The sequence below is a fragment of the Cetorhinus maximus genome, chromosome 8 (genome assembly GCF_964194155.1).
Source record: "Cetorhinus maximus chromosome 8, sCetMax3.hap1.1, whole genome shotgun sequence".
NCBI classification, from domain to species: domain Eukaryota; kingdom Metazoa; phylum Chordata; class Chondrichthyes; order Lamniformes; family Cetorhinidae; genus Cetorhinus; species Cetorhinus maximus.
The window spans coordinates 19,969,921-19,989,467 of NC_135886.1; the positions used below are offsets into that span (position 1 = coordinate 19,969,921).

General features: G+C 40.1%; 1 protein-coding gene across 2 annotated transcripts in view; it reads left to right on the plus strand.

The window, feature by feature from the left end:
• LOC144683500 (6-phosphofructo-2-kinase/fructose-2,6-bisphosphatase 2-like) overlaps positions 1-13,477 on the plus strand; it is a 62,552-nt gene extending 49,075 nt beyond the window's left edge. For both annotated transcript variants that reach the window (XM_078546563.1, XM_078546564.1), the window contains one exon: positions 9,832-13,477. In XM_078546563.1, the coding sequence (XP_078402689.1) occupies positions 9,832-9,891 (60 nt within the window). In that variant the 3' untranslated portion in view covers positions 9,892-13,477. The remainder of the gene's footprint in view (positions 1-9,831) is intronic.
• Positions 13,478-19,547: the final 6,070 nt, after the last annotated feature.

Sequence of the window (19,547 nt, forward strand, 5' to 3'; positions counted from 1 at the left end):
ATTTCATTCAGCTCTGCACAAAGTTCTCACCTGTCAAAGCATCGTCATTAAAATGTTCTCTGTCAAAGGTGTAATGGCACAAATCTGCGGGCAATGTCTAAATTTTATGACAGGGATGTAGTTTGGATCTAAATGGTTAGAAGTTGGTTTTAAGTAGATTGAAATTGAAATGTTCCTTTTTCCTACAATTTTCCAAGGTTAGCTCATCAACATAATTCCAGATGCTGATTTGGACAGGGAGTGGAAAATTCCATGCCAATGCAATTTAAATGATGTGAAATATTAATGGGCAATAAGAATTCTGAAAACTATTGGAAAGGGACCTAAACCCATTAACAATCTTTTCCATGGGAAAGTTTGTTGAAACAAAATGAGCAGAAGTAGAGGAAAAAGAAACCCAAGGTACAAGCACAAGTCTGCAAGTGAGTGATAGTGCAGTACAGCACCCAACCCCAATTTGACCACTGAAATCAAGTGGGTGCTGCATAAAATAGATGTGAAGTGCTTGGCCCTTTTAGTCACATCATGACACTATTCCCGTGGATCAGCACTGCAATATGAATGAAAGAGGTTGTGGATGGGTTGGGCACTGGGTGCACAGGCCCTCTACTCCTGGAATCCTAGCACCAAATAGTGCAGCCCTACTGACCAGGACCCCATGAAGACAGTTCCCCCACAATCACCAAGAGGGAGATGTAAAAATTACTACAGAGATGATTGTCGGCACTGTGGAGGATATGACCAAACAAGCTGTGCTGTCTTTGCATAGTCCATTCTTTCATATAATACCATTGAAAAGATGGCACATTATGACTGAAATATTTCCAAGGAAGTACTCTGCATTAGTTTGTCAAATGTTCATACATCTTCATGGTGACATCTGATCACTTTCCTTTAGAAATCAGGGTTCCCAATTGCACTAACTGTCTGTCAAAGTCAGGTATGTTAACCTGTATCAAAGGTATGAGTACAGATGAGCACAGAGAGCCTCTCATGAGGTATGACATCCATTGAGTTCTCCTCCTTTCAGATAGGCAAAGTTTACATTGAGAAATTCATTGGGGCTGCTAAGAACCCATTAACCATCAGAAAAATAACAAAAAAATTAACGCAGTTGAGAAATGACTGACATGGGCACTTTCTTTAGCACTATAATACGCTTTCCATGACCTTTTATGCATTTTTACCATGGATGTCCAATTCAGATAGCTATGATTACGAATGGGCATCCTGTACACATCAGCATAAAATGGCAGACAGAACATTGCCACCCCCAAGCTAACATTTAAATGAAGTAGCTATCAGTTTGAGACATGCACTTTTGACGTTTACTACCATGACGAAAAGTGGTTGGTGATCTGATATTACAAGATTGGCAATTATACACAATTGCGTCATGTAGGTAAGGTAAACTTGATCACAAAATCTGGACTCAGCTGTGGGAAAATTTGTTCTGTAGTCCACAATCTTTTCAAGTTGATCCATTTTCTAGCTTGCTTCGAAATTGACACTTACATGTGATGCAGAATAAGTTCTGTCTTTTGTAATAACATAATGTCAAACATAAATATCCAAAAAATGAATTAAACTTGGGAGAGTGATAACTTTTGAGACATCACATCTGGATAATTAACAGGAATATGAGAAAGCGCTTACTTCAGATTTGTCCTGGTTCACTTCATACCCAGTGGATGTCCAAAAATCCTAAAGGATTTAATCCTTTTTTATTAATTCATTCACGGGATGTGGGCTTCACTGGCTGGGCCACTAGTTGCAAGTAGGGAGTATTCCATCACACTCCTGACTTGTGCCTTGTAGATGGTGGACAGGCTTTGGGGAGTCAGGAGGTGACTCCTGCAATGACTCACATCGATTCCTAGCCCCTGACCTGTCCTTGTAGCCACAGTATTTGTATGGCTAGTCCAGTTCAGTTTCTGGTCATTGGTAACCCCCCAGGATGTTGATAGTGGGGGATTCAGTGATGGTAATGCCATTGAATGTTAAGGAGTGATGGTTAGATTGTCTCTTGTTGGAGATGGTCATTGCCTGGTGCTTGTGTGGCGTGAATGTTACTTGTCACTTGTCAGCCCAAGCCTGGATATTGTCCAGGTCTTGCTGCATTTGGACATGGACTGCTTCAGTATCTGAGGAGTCGTGAATGCTGCTGAATATTGTGCAATCATCAGTGAACATCCCCACTTCTGACCTTATGATGGAAGGAAGATATTTGATGAAGCAGCTGAAGATGGTTGGGCCGAGGACACTACCCTGAGGAACTCCTGCAGTGATGTCCTGGAGCTGAGTTGACTGAGCTCCAACAACCACAGCCATCTTCATTTGTGCTACGTATGACTCCAACCAGCGGAGAGTTTTCCCACTGATTCCCATTGACTCCAGTTTTGCTAGGGCACCTTGATGCCACACTCAGTCAAATGCACCTTGATGTCAAGGGCATTCACTAGGGGGAAGTGATGGCGTAAACCATAGACCCAGGGTAATGTTCTGGGGACCCGGGTTCAAATCCCGCCATGGCAGATGATGGAATTTGAATTTAATAAAAGTCTGGAATTAAGAGCTTAATTAAAAGTCTAACCATTGTCTATTGTTGTAAAAACACATCTTTCAGGAAGGAAATCTGCCATCCTTACCTGGTCTGGCCTACATGTGACTCTTTAAATGCCCTCTGAAGCCAGTCAGTTGTATCAAACAGCTACAAAGTCTCAATCCTTCAAGGAAGAGAAAGTGTCCAGATGACAGAGAATATGTTGAACACTATCTGCATGTAGCAAAAATATGCTTCAAGAGATTGATCTTGAACCCTTTAACTGGGAGCTGTAAGTGACAAATGTTTGAAGGCAAACAGGATAGCTTTTTAAATGTGCTATAAATAACATGTGCCATGGTCAGACATGCACTACAAACAAAATGTGTTTGTGTGCATTGCTAAAGGCTCAGTGCCGGTGAACTCTAAGAATTACCAACACTTGGTTAATAATGTGAATTGTACAATTTCAGATTATTAGTTTGGTGTTGTCATGCTTTACTGTGATTTAGTTTTCAGAGTTGGTGTGTATTTGATAGAGTTCAAAGTACAAGTAGCCTTTGGCAGCTTTTCAGTTTTTCTTTTAATTTAAAAGATGCAGTAGCTTTAGTGTAGTAGCAGCGATTGATTTTGACATCTTTCGTTGTCTTCCTGCATGGCAGTCTTCGAAAGCCTTCACTCATCCTCTTCCAAAAGCATGATTCTCTTTGGCTACATGATGACCCTAAATATCTCAACTACTGCAATTGTAATGTCAAAGCAGGCAATTTGATAGATCATAAATTGGCTGTCATCACCAAAAAAGACGCATTTGATTTGAATTGCTTGAGGCTGCAGTGAATCTTCTGTCTGTGCCCCCACCGCCCCCCCACAGAGTTAATGATTATCCAGTGCACAATAAACTTGTACCTGACATTGAGAGATTATTTCAGGATTTCAATATATAAGCACAGTTAAAATATGAATGCCAACTAAAAATTCAGTGAGGATATATTGGGAGGCTATTGAAGCTCAAGATACTGACTCTTCACAACTTCCCATTTCTTTGAAGAAATTGACTCAAACAATTAAGTCCACTTGCAGATGTCTTTGCACTTTAACCAATGGCAGAGGATTGGAAAATGATAAATTTGGCCCCCACCTTTAAAAAGAGAGCAAAGATGAACCAGCAAGTTGTCAGATCTGTACTGAGACCTCAGCTTTTTTTAATATGCCAAAAAGCTGAGCCCCAAATTATGGATCCCTGGGGGAATCCCACTGCTCGCTAATCAGAGTACATTCTCTACTCTCCATGTCCTATCTCTCAACCAATTACCAATTTGTGTCATAAGGTTACCACCCAAGTTCCAAGCACTAATTTTCATTAATAATCTCTCATGCAGAACCTTGTCAAATGCCTCTTGGAAGTCCATATAAACAGTATCCATTGACACACTCCTGTTCACATTCCTGCTTGCTTCATAAATCCACCCTGACCCTTTTATCAGCACATTTGTTCAAGGCTTTAATTTTAATCGTAGTCCCTGATTATAGATTTGAATGCCTTCCCACAATTGATAAACTAATAAGTCTGTATTTTTCTATTTTTTGCAGGCTTTAATTTGTGAGGGGGTTTATTTAACTCTGTTAAAGCTAACATATAAATGCAAGTTGTTGTTGTAAAAGAGTTCAGGAAGTTGCAAAAAGACATGCACAGATTAAGTGAGTGAGTAAAACTGGCAGATGAAGTTCAATGTCTAGAAATACGAGACCATTCACTTTGAATCCAAGAAAGTCAGATCAGATTTTCTTAACGTTGAAAGACTAGGAATGATGGAGAAGCAGAGGAATTTGGGTATCTAGGCACACAAACCACCAAAAACTAGTGCACTGGTACAAAGTAATTAGTGCTAATAGAATGTTGGCCTTTATCTCAAAGCAGTTGGCAATAAAGTTTCCTTCTGTTGTCTAGAACCTTAGTCAGACCCCATCTGAAATACTGCACTCTGGATGGATATTTTGGTCTTGGAGTGGGTATGTGCAGCTTCACCTCCATCACACCAAGGTCTAAAGGGTTAATTTATGAGGCCAGGTTGCATAAGCCAGTCTTGTATTCCCTTATTTAAAATGATAAAGGCATTCTATAATGTAGATACAGTGAAGCCTTTCCTTCTCATGGGCAATAACAACTTGAATTTATGTAGTTATGTAATCTCTCAGGGAGTGTCATCAAACAAAATTGACAACAAGCCAAGCAAGGTCACCATGTAGGAGATATAGCCAAAAGCTTGATCAGGCAGGCAAGTTTTAAGGAGGGCAGAGAACTAGAGAGATGGAGATGCTTAGGAAGGATACCCAGAGCATGGAGCCCAGGCAGTTGAAGGCAAGGCCCGCCAGTGTGGAGCAATTAAAATCACGTATGCGCAAGAGTTCAGAATTGGAAGAATGGAGAAATCTTAGCGGGTTGTAGGGCTGCTGGAGATTTGAGATGGGAGGGGTGGTGAGGCCATGGAGGGATCTGAAAACAGGGATGAAAATTTTAAAATTCTGGCATTGCCAGACCAGAAGTAGGTCAGTGAGCAGCAGGACAATAGTAAACAGGATGGTGCGAATTAGAATATAGACAGCAGAGTTCCAGTTTATGTAGGTTGGAAGCCTGGAATCTGGCCAGAGAGCATCGGAATTGTTGAGTCTAAAGGGTTTCAGCAGCTGATGAGCTAAAGCAGGGCCGGAGTCAAGTAATGTTATGGAGATGGAAATGGGTGGTCTTGAACCACTGCAGAATGTGTACTGTTGGTAAAATCACAGTGCTTTTAGGTAAGGAATTCCTGGGTTTTGACAGAGAAAGAATGGGGATAATAGTTCCAAGTCAGGATGGGGCGCGGCTTAGAGAGGAACTTGCGTGTGGTGGCGTTCCTGCACTTGCTGCCCTTGTCCTTTGAGATGGGGGAGATTATGGGTTTGAAAGGTGCTGTTGAAGGAGCCTTGGTGTATTGCTGCAGTGCATCTTGCATATGATACACACTGCAGCCAAAGTGTGCTGGTGATGGAGGGAGTGAATGATTAAAGGTGGTGGGTAGAGTGCCAATCAAGCTGGCTGCTTGTCCTGGAGTGTATTGAGCTTGAGTTTTGTTGGAGCTGCACTCATCCAGGCTAGTGGAGAGTAATAATCTACCAGCATCTTAACTTGCGCTTTGTAGATGGCGGACAGGCTTTGTGGGTAAGGAGGTGAGTCACTCACCACAATTTCCAGCATCTGACCTGCTCTTGTAGCCACAGTATTTATGCGGCTATTCCAGTTAAATTTATGACCAATAGTGATTCTACCCCAGGATGTTGATGGGCGATTCAGAGATGGTAATGCCATTGAATGTTGAGGGCAAGTGATTAGACTTTTTTGTGGAAGTAGTCATTGCTTGGCACTTGCGGCACAATTGTTATACTGAACGTTGTCTTGGTATTGAAACATTGGATGTGCACCTACTTGCAGTGGTCATTGTAGATTAAAAGCGGGCAATCGAATTCCTCCTGTAACTGAAACAGTCATTTCCCTTGGATGGGGACCCATCTAACAGGTCATTCAAATTGTTTGGAACAGATTGCTGGGTCAAACCATTTAATTCAAATACAAACATTGTGTAAGCCCAAAGAGCGCTGGTTGACATTTCCAGTATTGAAGCTTCCTCTGAGCTGGCTGTTTTTGTTTCAGATTTCCAGTATCCACAGTATCTTTTTTATAGTGCATGTTTAAGAACTACATTTGTGCCACCTTTAACTCTGCAAATGGCTGATCACCTAATCTAGTTATGAGAGATGCAGGTTTTAATGTCCGTTTGCTCTGGGGAATCTCAAAGAAATTTGGAGCTAAATCTTGAGTGGTAAAGACAGCAATCAATCTGAAGCCATCAGGAGTATTGGATACAAAAACAGAATTACCTGGAAAAACTCAGCAGGTCTGGCAGCATCGGTGGAGAAGAAAAGAGTTGACGTTTCGAGTCCACATGACCCTTCAACAGAACTGAGTGTAGTTAGGAGAGGGGTGAAATATTTGGAGTATTGGATGTCAACTTACCGGATAATTAGTCAGCTCCCGCTGTTTGCGACCCCCTCTGTCACAAATTTATTTATCTGCATGAATGTTTTTGTACACCCGATTACGGTTTGCAGCCCCAAAACTTTGTTCATCCGCGATTTAAAATTTTGAACTTCACACCTAAACACACATTGGTCCTGAAAGGGTAATAAAACACTGAATTCAGAGGCCATTAAAAACGCTGCTTGTCTTTGCCATGTAGAAAGCGCGCACTGCGCATGTACCCACACTGCGCATGTGCCATCTCCAACTGCATGTGATTTGCTGTGATTTACACATTACAGTAATCCCCAACCAATATTTTGCAATACGTGTACAATACAGTACTTTACTAAAAATGAGCAAGTCAGAGCCAAGCTGAAAATGTCCCAGGAAAGTGATGACACTTGAACAAAAATTCACAATCTTAGACTGAAAATTGGTGCAAGTGTTAACATGTTGGCCAGGGAATAGTCTGTGGATTCATTCATAATCAGATACATTAGGCAGTCTGAGGAAAAAATAAGGACCAGTGTCAATGTTTCTGTTAGTCATAGTGCCAAGTTAACTTTTGTGAGCATGAGAGATCTACACTTGGAGAAAATGGAGAAGTTACTCAACGTGTGGAGAGAGCACCAAAGGGCGGCCCCAGTTAATGGTCCAATCTTTCGAAACAAAGCAATTGAATTGTACCAGCACATAAATAGTAAAGAGGGTAGTGCTGGTGTCACCGGTGACAGTGAAGGCGATGCAAAAGGTGCCTCTCCTTCAACTTCCAAAGGATTCTCAGCAAGCGCTGGATGGTTCAATCGTTCTAAAAAGCGTTTTGGGCTGCACAATGAGAAGTTGGTGGGGGAGGCTGCTTCAGCTGACTATGCAGCTGCAGGAGAGTTTCCCAAGGTGTTGCAGGAATACATTGAGGAGAGAGGCTACCAGGCAAAGCAGGCCTTCAACAGCCGAAACTGGCCTGTTCTGGAAGAAGATGCCAGATACGACCTACATTTTGAAGCGGTTTAAAGTGGCAAAGGAAAGTCTGACACTTCTGCTATATGCCAATGTGGCTGGCTTTAAATGTAAAGCTATGCTGGTTTATAGGTCAGAAAACCCTCAAGCTTGCAAAGGGAAAAATAAATCTCATCTGCCAGTACTTCGAAAGGCTAACAGCAATTCCTGGGTTACAGCAATCGTATTTGAAGACTGGTTTGCCAATTGCTTTCTGCCAGAGGTCTGCACTTATCTGGGGGGAAAGAATCTGTCTTTCAAGATCCTGTTAATCTCCAATAATGCACCTAAGCATCCACAATCTCGCAGAGAACCATCCAGATGTTGACATTTTTTTTTTACCCCCAAATACCACCTCACTTATCCAACCAATGGACCAGGGGGTCATTTCCTCATTAAGGCTCACTACACCCAACAAAGCTTCAGCCACATCTTTCACCTTCTGGAAGCAGACCCTTCAACCGCAGACCGTGATTGCTGGAAGGAATTCAACATCCTCATAGCAGTAGCCATAATTAACGACTCGTGGGAGGAAGTTTGAGTTTCAACTATAAATGCCTGCTGGAAAAAAGTTTGGCCTGAGGCTGTGAATGATTTCACAGGGTTCCCCAATGTGGATGCTGAAGTGGCCAGGATTGTTAACTTGGCAAAGCAAGTTGGAGGCGAGAGATTTGAAGACCTGACCACAGCTGAATTGGATGAGTTGTTTCAATCTCATCAAGAGGAACTCTCAACGGAAGAATTGTTTGAACTAATGGGATTAAATGAGCCTAAACAGGAGCAGGAAGAGGAGCCTAAAAAGGTTCAGTTCACAACCAAGATGATGACAGATCTCATAAGGTCAGCCAAAGATTTGAAAATCAGGCGACAGACCATGATACAAGCATGGAAAGAAGCTTTGCCTTTTGTAGAGCGATTGAAGCAACTATTGCTCCTTACCGAGAACTTTACAAAATTGAAAAACAGAAAGTGAAGCAGTCAACAATAACACCGTTCTTTTTATCCACATCAACGCCTACATCAGCCATGTCACCTGCTCCCACTACTTACACTCTCATGTAGAGTACAGTACCTGTACAGTATTTTGTACTATTGTGTGACAAGTTTTACATTGTTCTTCTTTTCTTGCATTGCCAAACAATAAAATTGTCTTGAATTTATTCAAAAACATCATTTTTATTGCTTCTTTTCCTTTAAAAATGTCCAATTTGGGGATGGCTGGAACCTATCTAATTCACTCCCATTATATAGTATGTTCACTGTTTGCGATTTGACCTTTTGAGACTTCTCAGGAATGGAACCCCTACAAATGGCGGAACTTTACTGCATACAGAAAATAAGCAACCATGATGCAGGGTTCAGTTTGTGTTCAGAGTTATTGCAGGAGAAGCATTTTTTGTTAGTTTTGATATTTTAAAGATGATAGCAATGTTTTTTATCACTACATTAATTACTATTCCTTTCCTGTTTAATGTTTGCTAAGTTTATCAAATGACATAGCCTGAACTGTGGTACAATGTGTATTCTTACAATTATTTCAATAAGCCAGAGAGTAATGATCAGCATTCTTCGTTTGACCCGCAGGTCTTGTTATATTTACTTAGATATTGGCCACTTCAAGGTGTGCCCTCAGGTGTGTAAGACTTGTAAGGGCCAATAATGGTTTCATCATCACAGGTCACTTCCCAAGGAATTTTGTAGTGTCAAAACCCAAGTCCCTAAAGCCAAGCAGGGTATTTCTTGGGTGTGAGAGAAATAAGGATTGATATTTATGAGTTCCAGCATTCAAACCAGGAGAAGCAACACAAAGTACTCTTAAACTTGAATCAACCTGTTGCATCATTCCAGCAATAACATCAGATCACGAACACTTCCTGCAAACAGCCGTCTTCAAGGACAAATGTCAGTGATGTGATTTGGGCAATAGAGAGAAAATTCTTTTGGGTACATGGATGAAAAAGATCACCTAGGAAAGTTTCCCCCTACAGATGGAACTGGGGTTTCTTTAGATGAGTTTTTCTACGCAGGTTGTTCTTGGTTTAGATTTGGATACGTTCCTGCATTCCAAAGGCCACAGGAAAAAAATACAAGGCTTTGCTTCTATTAAACGGCCCTTGGGAGAAAAACAATTGCCCCTACATATATTTTTGCAGAACCTTTCAGAAATAAGGTTTATAGCTTTGACTTTAGTCAACATTATATTATGATCTATTAACTGTATTTTCTTCTTCCACAGAATGTTTCATTAAATCGCACACGGGAGGAGGCACTGAGTACTGTCCCACATCATAAGTAATTGGAACCTTTTCAATGAATAATTCAACTGGTTATTAACATGATGTTCATTTGGACCCACCAAAATTAATTTACTAATTTTAATGAACAGCAATCCAAGAGTATTTTCTGGAAGTATAGGGTTATAAAATTATTTGAGACCTGCTTTTGTGTAATTTGCTCAATCTTGCAACCAAACAACCTAAAATCCAAATTTTGCATCTTTTCATATGGAGTAATTCATTCCTTTTTCAGTTAATAGCTAGAAGTTAACTGGCTGAAAGAGGTATCTATGATTATCTATGATATTAGGTACTCACCTGCAAGCTGAATGACTGAAGAACAATTTCAGAAGCACAGTTGTAGTCATTTAACCTTTCTTTAATTTTGACAATCTAGTAGACACTGATGAACAGAAGAAATATGGAAAATATTTTCACCAATGGATTGCTTAATTGTGTCATTTGTGAAGTCAGTCTAGAGGTGAAAATATTTTTGTACTTCAGTCATGTCATATGGTATTCTGTTTGTCACAAAATGTTTTTATTTGCATTTTTCATGCACATACATCAGTCTCTGTGTGACTGTTATAATTTAAATACTTTATATTTTAACCCTTATTTATTTCCCTGTAAATGTTTAACTTGTTTGGTGAAACACGAGATGTTTCATTCCACCAGAGTACAATCTTGTATATTAAAAATATTCTTGTTTTTTCAAATATCTTTAACATCATAAGATGATCATGCTCTGTTCTCATAGCATTTGTTTTTCTGAGGATCTAGTATAAAACAGCAAATAAACCAAATACAAGCCTCTCAGAAGAACTTAGTAAAATTGCTATACATCATACTGGTCAGCATACACTGCCAGACATTTTCCCCATGTTTAAACAAAATTGAAACTTGAACACTAATTTGGAAAGCTTTACTGAGGTCCTAATTTAGTTTTTTTAAAAAGGTTTTTCCTCACCTGTGGTGTAACAGGCCTTAACCTTGTCTTACTATTTATAGTATTTTATATTTTGTCATGAGGACAATCTGTTTTCCCAAAAAATTATACAATGTAGTAGTCTTCTATAGAGTAGTAGCAAAGTACTGTTGTTAGCAGTGTAATGTTCTGAATTGCTTTGTTTTATTTCTTTTATATTTGTATTCCAAACTTTTGGTTGTCTGTTACAATGAAAATTTTAATCTGTTACAATGATAATTTTAATCTGACTGGAACGCCATCTAGCAACACAATGAGTTGTATCAGGGAAGCCACAACCAACAAGAAGGGGGCCTCAATCTTTTACATAAATATATGGGTTTAAGCCAAGTGACTTCTGAAAAGCATGACCACAAATTTCAGTTGTGCTTAAGTTTTTTTCCATTTTAATAAGGGGATTTGAGTTTTAATAATGCAGCTGAAAACAAAGTGAGCAGTTTGTTAATTGGTAACTAATAATTGCTCAATACTTAAGGTTGTAATCAACTCTCAGTAGGAACTTGAGAATTAATAAAACACTGGGCATTCATCTTGTTGAGTTTCATTCCTGTAATAAGTGGAGCTTCAGACCTTATTTGTACTACAGTAAAACTTGTAAATTACATGTTAGGAACTGGCATTGTGTCCTTTATTTGCTGGTGTCCTTATTTTCAAAATAACTGTTGTGTGCATTGTAAACATTTTCCAATAGAATGTGGAGTTCTTAACCTTGCATTCATAGCAGAGAAAGTGTTCTATACCTAGGGTAGAGCCATTCCCCAAGAACAGTTTCTCTGCAATGTGAATGCTGAGTAAAGAACTCCAAATTCAACAAAAGCTATTTCTTTACAAAAGGCATTGCAACCTCATGCTAAACAGCATTCACTGACTTCACAAGAACTTGGAGACAAAGGAAGCAAGCTGCAAGAGGAAAACCAGTGATCTCAACTTAGCGAAATTTCCAGATACAGCAACTTTGCAGCAGGCTGCATTCCATGGTGTAAAAGTGTTTCATGCATTGAACGCAGTCCGCTATTTCTAATTTAGAGTCTGTGGTATCAGAATGTCTCTTGTATATTTTATTATGCAAATTATTTGGGTCTCAATAAGTGTCTGTTTTTTGCAGGTGTCCGTTTTTTGGAAGAATCCATTTTCGCAGTTTTCACTGTAGTTTGCTTTAAGCTTTGAGATTTATCTGCATTCAGTGATATTGCGAACAAATGATAACTTTTAACTTGGGTCATCTTACCTGGAGTCAGTTCAAAATTTAGTGAAGTGTTATAAACTTGACTATGCCTCTTATAAAGTAAGTGCTACTCAGTCTTTCATGTTGGTACAATTATTTAAGTGGGATAAGTATTGCCATTCTGTGAAGGGAGTGCAGATTATACACGCTTAGCGAAAAACACATGGCTATCAATTCATAGTCAGCAATTTAATTTTTGTCCGCATGGCAGGGTGAAAATGTGAGCAGTTAATAGCAGCAGATCTTATTCAGATTAGTTTGGTGACCTCTCCCAAAACAATTTTAATGCTTTTGTCAACTTTGTTTTTAATTGTTTACGTTTCCAGACTTTTTAAGCGGGTGAACCGTTATTTCTGGCTGAATTACTGTCTTTGTGCTGTTTCACAAGGTTACCAATAAGTCATTCTGCCATTATTTGGATCAATTTTCTAAATTTCCACAGTCTGCCGCTTGACTAGGAATTGACACTATTCACATTGCTGGAGATGTACAGCAGAATCCCACAAAGCACTTAACATTCACTAAGATTTTATTTGCTTGATTCCTCATTATCTGATGGGTAAGATACTCAGCTGTCCTATGCTTGAATCAGGTATATGTTGTTGCGGTTCAAGACTGGGATTTGCTTATTATAGGGTTTGAATTCGAGATCACTATCAGAGGTCAGCTTAAGCTCTGTGCTGTTAAATCTCAAGTTCCCTTTTTTTTGTTCTTGACAGTTTTAATTATATTTTATTCCTCACCAACCTAATCAGAACAAACTGAGTTCATGCCACTGACTGTTACAGCGATTGTGTGAGACTTATTTCATGCTACCATCCAGCTACGTAACCAGAGGTGTCAAAAGTAAATTGAGTTTACAGAAATATCAACAGTGTTAGAATGCACACTCTGACCTATTTACTGTGAGAAAATAAAGGTCTAAACGCAAAGTTAGACATATGTAAACGCACAGTGTACATGCTCCCAGAGTAATGTGTAAACTATAAAAGTTGTAAATTTAATATTGACATATTTATAAATGTAACAGTGGAAAAATGCATCTTTAGTTTTAAAAATCTGTGTCTAAGGATTATTTTGAATTATTGAGTATGTTAAATGATGATTTCATTGTCCAGAAAGATGAATGAATTTCAATGAAGAAAGCTCATCCATCCAGGAGAAATACTGTACCAACATTTTGCACAAAGCAGTGAAAAAAAAGTACATTAAATTATCAATTTTTAAACTTATGTAATTATTTTATCTTTGTACTTTGTAACTGGGAGGATCTGTGTGCCATTGGTTAAATAGAATAAATCATGTTTATGGACAGTTATTATGTATGCTTTTTACTCTAAGAAAATTATTGCCTGATTTCTGTGTGTGTATAATTCTGAAGAAGGGAACGTGTTTCATCTGGGGCAAAAAAAATAAATTCTTTCCTGTATAAAACAAACCATGTCTTGATGTTCATTTGGTTATACACCACCTAACAAAACACTTGTACTTCCTTTTAAGTCTGCTCATTATTCCATTATGACTGCATTATCTCGTCTGAGATGTATCTAATGTATTTATAGACTGGATTGATTGTCCAATGCTGAGAAATAAATACGTCAAACTGCTGAGTAGTTACACCAGGATGGGACAGAATGTTGCTCCTAAACAGCTTCAAGGGCCTGCTGGAGTGGAAGAAAATGGCAACAAATTGCCTGCATGAAACAATATTATTCTTGGTGAAAAATTTGCATTACACCAATGAGACCAGACTCTTAATAGGACTGCGCACACCCCTCTTCAACTTTTATCCCAGACCTCTTCCTCTCCCCACCTTTCTTTCGCTACCCCTTACTGCATACTATACACTGAATTTTTTTTTATTCATTCATGGGATGTGGGTGTCACTGGCTAGGCCAGTATTTATTGCTAATCCCTAATTGCCCTTGAGAAGGTGGTGGTGAGCTGCCTTCTTGAACCGTTGCAGTCCATGTGGTGTAGGTACACCCACAGTGCTGTTAGGCAGGGAGTTCCAGGATTTTGACCCAATGCAGGGGTCTTGCAGGAAGGCCCTATATCCTCTGATTAAATAGCACAAGTAATTGTGAATATACTGAATGTTATTTCATATTTTAAACACAGTCACTCACATGGGCAAATACAGTTTTACCTGATGAGATGTAGAGGGGTGAGAACATTGTGGGATGTGTCCCAAAGTTATCTTCCACCTCTGCCCATCTGAGATCTGCACTAAAAAAGTGGCATAGAAAATACTAGGCTTGGAAATCGCTACTTTACTCCAGTCTAAAGAGCAGGGTCCATTCGATCAGAAAAGCAAACTTCTGTTGGATCTCTTTTAGTATTGTTTCAGTATTTTTGTAATAGAGCTCGTGTAAAAATGAGAACATAATCAGGAATGTAAATTGATCTGTTTTGATGTGAACTGTTGCTGTTTGTGTTGCCTCCATTATAAGTGATGACATTGATCAAGGCCTTATTTCATTACATTTTATTTTACAATGGTAACATTGAGAGTACCTGTCACACCAAATCTGTAAAATATGAGAAAGAAAGGCAGCCCTTTGATACTGGGATCAATTATAGGTTATATACTCTTGGTGGGGGAAGTTTGCAGACTACCATTAGAGCCAAAAATATGCAAACACCTTTTACCCTGTAAAATGCCTTCAGCAGCAATGGCTATACTCTGAGTGCAGACTTATTTATAAACATAGACTTTATGGTCTTCAAGGCACAGACAACTGAAACATTGCTCCTTTTTAGGAGTGGGATAATGCATTTATCACAAAGTATCTTGCTTTTGTCACTGTAGCATATTGTGATATACCCTCTCACAGACCAAGATTGTATTGGTCACAGTCCTGTTTTGAGTGCTTCCTCCATGTTTCCATCATGGATTGCACTCATGATTCCTACCTCTCGATGCACTGATTTATTCCTCTTCTAGATAATGACGTTGGATGACTTTGTCCATGGACACTGAGTTAGTTTTCAAATGTATAGTGATGAGACTCAGCTCTGCTTCACTACTTCATTTGACCCCACAACATTGATAATTCGACATTGTTATAGCAAATTCACACCATTCTTCAACCAAGTATTTGAAAGAACAAAGCCGGCATTTTCGGTCTCCACCATAAACTCTGCATTCCCTCCCCAGCCTTTCGCTCAGACTGAACCATGCAAGGAGAATGCCCTATAAATTACCTAAAACATGTCATCAGAGTGAGTTTAGGCTTAAAGATGTCCAAGAAAATGGAATTGGTAATTAAACTGACTGATGAGAAATCAAAACTACTTAATACCATGAAAGCTTCTGAAACCAGTTAAGCCACACCAGCTTGTGTATGTAAAAAAAAAACATTGCTTTTGAGCATATGAATTTGAAGCAGGAGTAGACCACTCGGACCCTCAAGCCTGCTCCGTTAACAGCAATAAGATCAAGGCTGATTTGATTTTATCCTCAACTTCACATTCCTACCTTCCCCTGATAACCTTTCACCCCCTTGCTTAACAAGAATCTATTGACCTCTGCCTTAAAGTTATTCAAGGACTCTGCCTTGCCCACCTTTTGAGGAAGAGAATTCCAACCCTCTGAGAGAATTTTTTTTCCCTCATCTCTGTCCTAAATGGGTGACCCCTTATTTTGAAACAGTGACCCCGAGTTCTAGATTTTTCCACAAGAGGAAACATCCTTTCCACACCAACTCTGTCAAGTCCCCCCAGGATCTTATATGTTACAATCAAGTCGCCTCTTACTCTTTTAAGCTCCAGCAGCTACAAGTCTAGCCTGTCCAGCCTTTCCTCAAGACAATCTGCCCATTCCAGGTATTAATCTCGTAAACCTTCTCTGAACTGCTAATGTGTTTACATCGTTCCTTAAATAAGGGGACCAATACTACGCAGTACTCTAGATGTGGTCTCACCAATGTCCTGCATAACTGCAGCATAACCAACCACACCCCCCGCCCCTTAATCTTGTGTTCAATTTTCTATACACATGCATACTAAACTTTTGCAATTCATGTACTAGGACACCCTGAGCCTTCTGCATCTCAGAGCTCTGCAATCTCACCATCTAGATAATATGCCTCTTTTTTTTGTCCTGCCAAAATGGACAACCTTACATTTTCTCACAATATACTCCATTTGCCAGATCTTTGCCCAATCACCTAACCTATCTGGATCCTTCTGTAGCTGCCTTATGTCCTCTTCACAACTTACTTTCCTACCTACCTTTGTGTCATCAGCAAATTTAGCAACCATACCATTGGTCCCTTCATCTAAATAATTTATATACATTTAAAGAGTTGAGGCACTGATCCCTGTGGCACACCACTCATTACATCCTGCCAACCAGAAAATGAGCCATTTATGCCTACTCTGTTTCCTGTTAGCTAGCCAATCTTCTCCCCATGCCAATCTGTTACTCCTTACAAAAGGAGCTTTTATTTTACACAATAACCTTTGATGAGGCACCTTATCAAATGCCTTCTGAAAATCTAAGTACAGTTCATTCACTGGTTCCCCTTTATCCACAGCACCTGTTGTTTCAAAGAACTCCAATAAATTGGTTAAACAATTGATAGTGATAGAAAGGCTATTTTGGAAGACACAAGCTGGGGATAATTCATTAATAAGACATAAGTATGTTGTGCCTAATCTGTGTAGGATCCATCGCTAGAAAAAAAAGATTCAGGAGCTGGAAATTTATTCCAGATTGTTCAACATGATTGACACCAAAAGAGGTGAAACCTCTAAAAGTATCACCCAGATTGATCCATGAGCAGAAAAGGGTTTTAAATGCAGACTCTGGTACAGGAAGATTCTTACAGTTCTTATTAGATGTAGATTCTCTTTGCCCTCTTCAGCCTTCTTCCGTAGAAGTCATTACCTAGCATATGTAGAAGGGTGCCTGTATAAGTGATTCCATAGGATATATGGCACAGAAACAGGCCATTCAGTCAAAGAACAAAGAACAAAGAAAAGTACAGCACAGGAACAGGCCCTTCGGCCCTCCAAGCCTGCGCCGATCATATTGCCTGTCAAACTAAAACATTTTACACTTCTGGGGTCCGTATCCCTCTATTCCCATCCTATTCATGTTTTGTCAAGCTGCATCTTAAACACCATTATTGTACCTGCTTCCACCACCTCCTCTGGCAGCGAATTCCAGACACTCACTACCCTCTGCGTAAAAACTTGCCCCGCACATCTTCTCTATAGTTTTCTCCTCTCACGTTAAATCTATGTCCCCTAGTAATTGACTCTTCCACCCTGGGAAAAAGCTTCTGACTATCTACTCTGTCCATGCCACTCATAATTTTGTAAACTTCTATCAAGTCACCCCTCAATCTCCGTCACTCTAGTGAAAACAATCCAAGTTTCTCCAACCTCTCCTCATAGCTAATAACCTCCAGACCAGGCAGCATCCTGGTAAACCTCCTCTGCACCCTCTGTAACGCCTCCATATCCTTCTGGTAATGTGGCGACCAGAATTGCATGCAATATTCCAAGTGTGGCCTAACCAAGGTTCTATACAACTGCAGCATGATTTCCCAGCTTTTATACTCAATACCCCTGCCGATGAAGGCAAACATGCCATATGCCTTCCTGACTACCTTATCCACCTGCATTGCCACTTTCAGTGACCTGTGGACCTGTACACCCAGATCCCTCTGCCCGTCGATGCACTTAAGGGTTCTACCATTTACTGTATAATTCCTACATGTATTAGACCTTCCAAAATGCATCACCTCGCATTTGTCCGGATTAACCTCCATCTGCCATTTCTCCGCCCAAGTCTCCAACTGATCTATATCCCGTTGTATCCTTTGACAATCCTCTTCACTATCTGCAACTCCTCCAACCTTAGTGTCATCTGCAAACTTACTAATTAGTCCAGTTACATTTTCCTCCAAATCATTTACGTACACTACAAACAGCAAAGGTCCCAGCACTGATCCCTGCGGAACTCCACTAGTCACAGCTCTCCATTCAGTAAAGCACCCTTCCACGGCTACCCTCTGTCTTCTATGACCAAGCCAATTCTGTATCCATCTTGCCAGCTCACCTCTGATCCCGTGCGGCTTTACCTTCTGTACTAGTCTGCCATGAGGGACCTTGTCAAAGGCCTTACTGAAATCCATGTAGATAACATCCACTGCCCTTCCATCGTCGATCATCTTTGTCACTTCCTCGAAAAACTCGATCAAGTTAGTGAGACACGACCTCCCCTTCACAAAACCAGGCTGCCTCTCACTAATACGCCCACCTACTTCCAAATGGTAGTAAATCCTGTCACGAAGAATTTTCTCCAATAATTTCCCTAACCAGTCCATGCCAGAAATCAGAACAAAGGAGGTTATAGAAGTTCAATTGTTTGGCTATTCCTGCCAATTACAGGTAGAGATAATTTGTGTTAAATAATTATATAAATTGTTTCAGATTGAGGGAAGTGAGAATTAAGGCAGTGAAACTCACACAATCACCACACTTGACTGTCCTCTCAGTCTATTACCAAATATCATACCATGGGGATGCTATTCTTCAGTCCCACATTAATCCTTGCTCTGCCAAGCACCCTTACATTACAATGGCATGCAGGCACATCATACAACATCCCCCTTTCTTCTCCAAAGAAAACTTTCCTTTCCAACAGCGTATAACTATTTGTAATACAAAATTTACTTGCTATCCCTGCATCTCTGACTTCATAGATTTAGATGGTCTTGAGGCTTGAGGTTCTTCCACATCTCGGTCTTTCATGTTTGAAAGAACACCAGTAGTCCTCCATGTTTCTGGTACTTGGCAATCTTCATTTGATTCACTTTTTGCACTCCTTCGAGTTGCGTTTCTCTATTAAAAACTCGTCTGCTTTTTTCAGGCACTGTGGGTTTGTCCCATTTCTTCCAAGGGCACTCCATTCATTCATAGAGTGGACTTGAATTTTCTTTGTCTGTGGTGTCTGCCATGTTCTTGCTGAACGCTGCGATTCACAACGCATAATTCATTTCCAGCTGTTTCACAATTTCAACCAAACATTTGTTGACTCTTTTATTTTCAAATCATTTTGCAAGCTTCTGAATCCTTTCATTCAGCTCACTAGTTTTCAGCACATCTTGAGACATCCAGTGCTTTTTCTTCTTCTAGGGAAGAATTTTCTCCCCCATCAGGGGGGGCTGAGCGGGAGCGGGCATGGGCGGGTGCACAGCCGATTGCTGCCCACAATCAGTGGCACGCCACCATTTTACATGGCCAATTAAGGCCCGCCCAGCATGACACGCACCCAGAAGCGCTGAGCGCTCCCTGTGCGAGTGGGGGGAGGAAGCTGAGTCGGAACCTGCGCTCTTTCGCACATGCGCACATGACAGTGTCACATGAGCTGGGACATGTCAATGAATTTTAATGAAAACATTTATTTGATATATAAATCCTTCATGAAACCTCATTCCGCCCGTGGA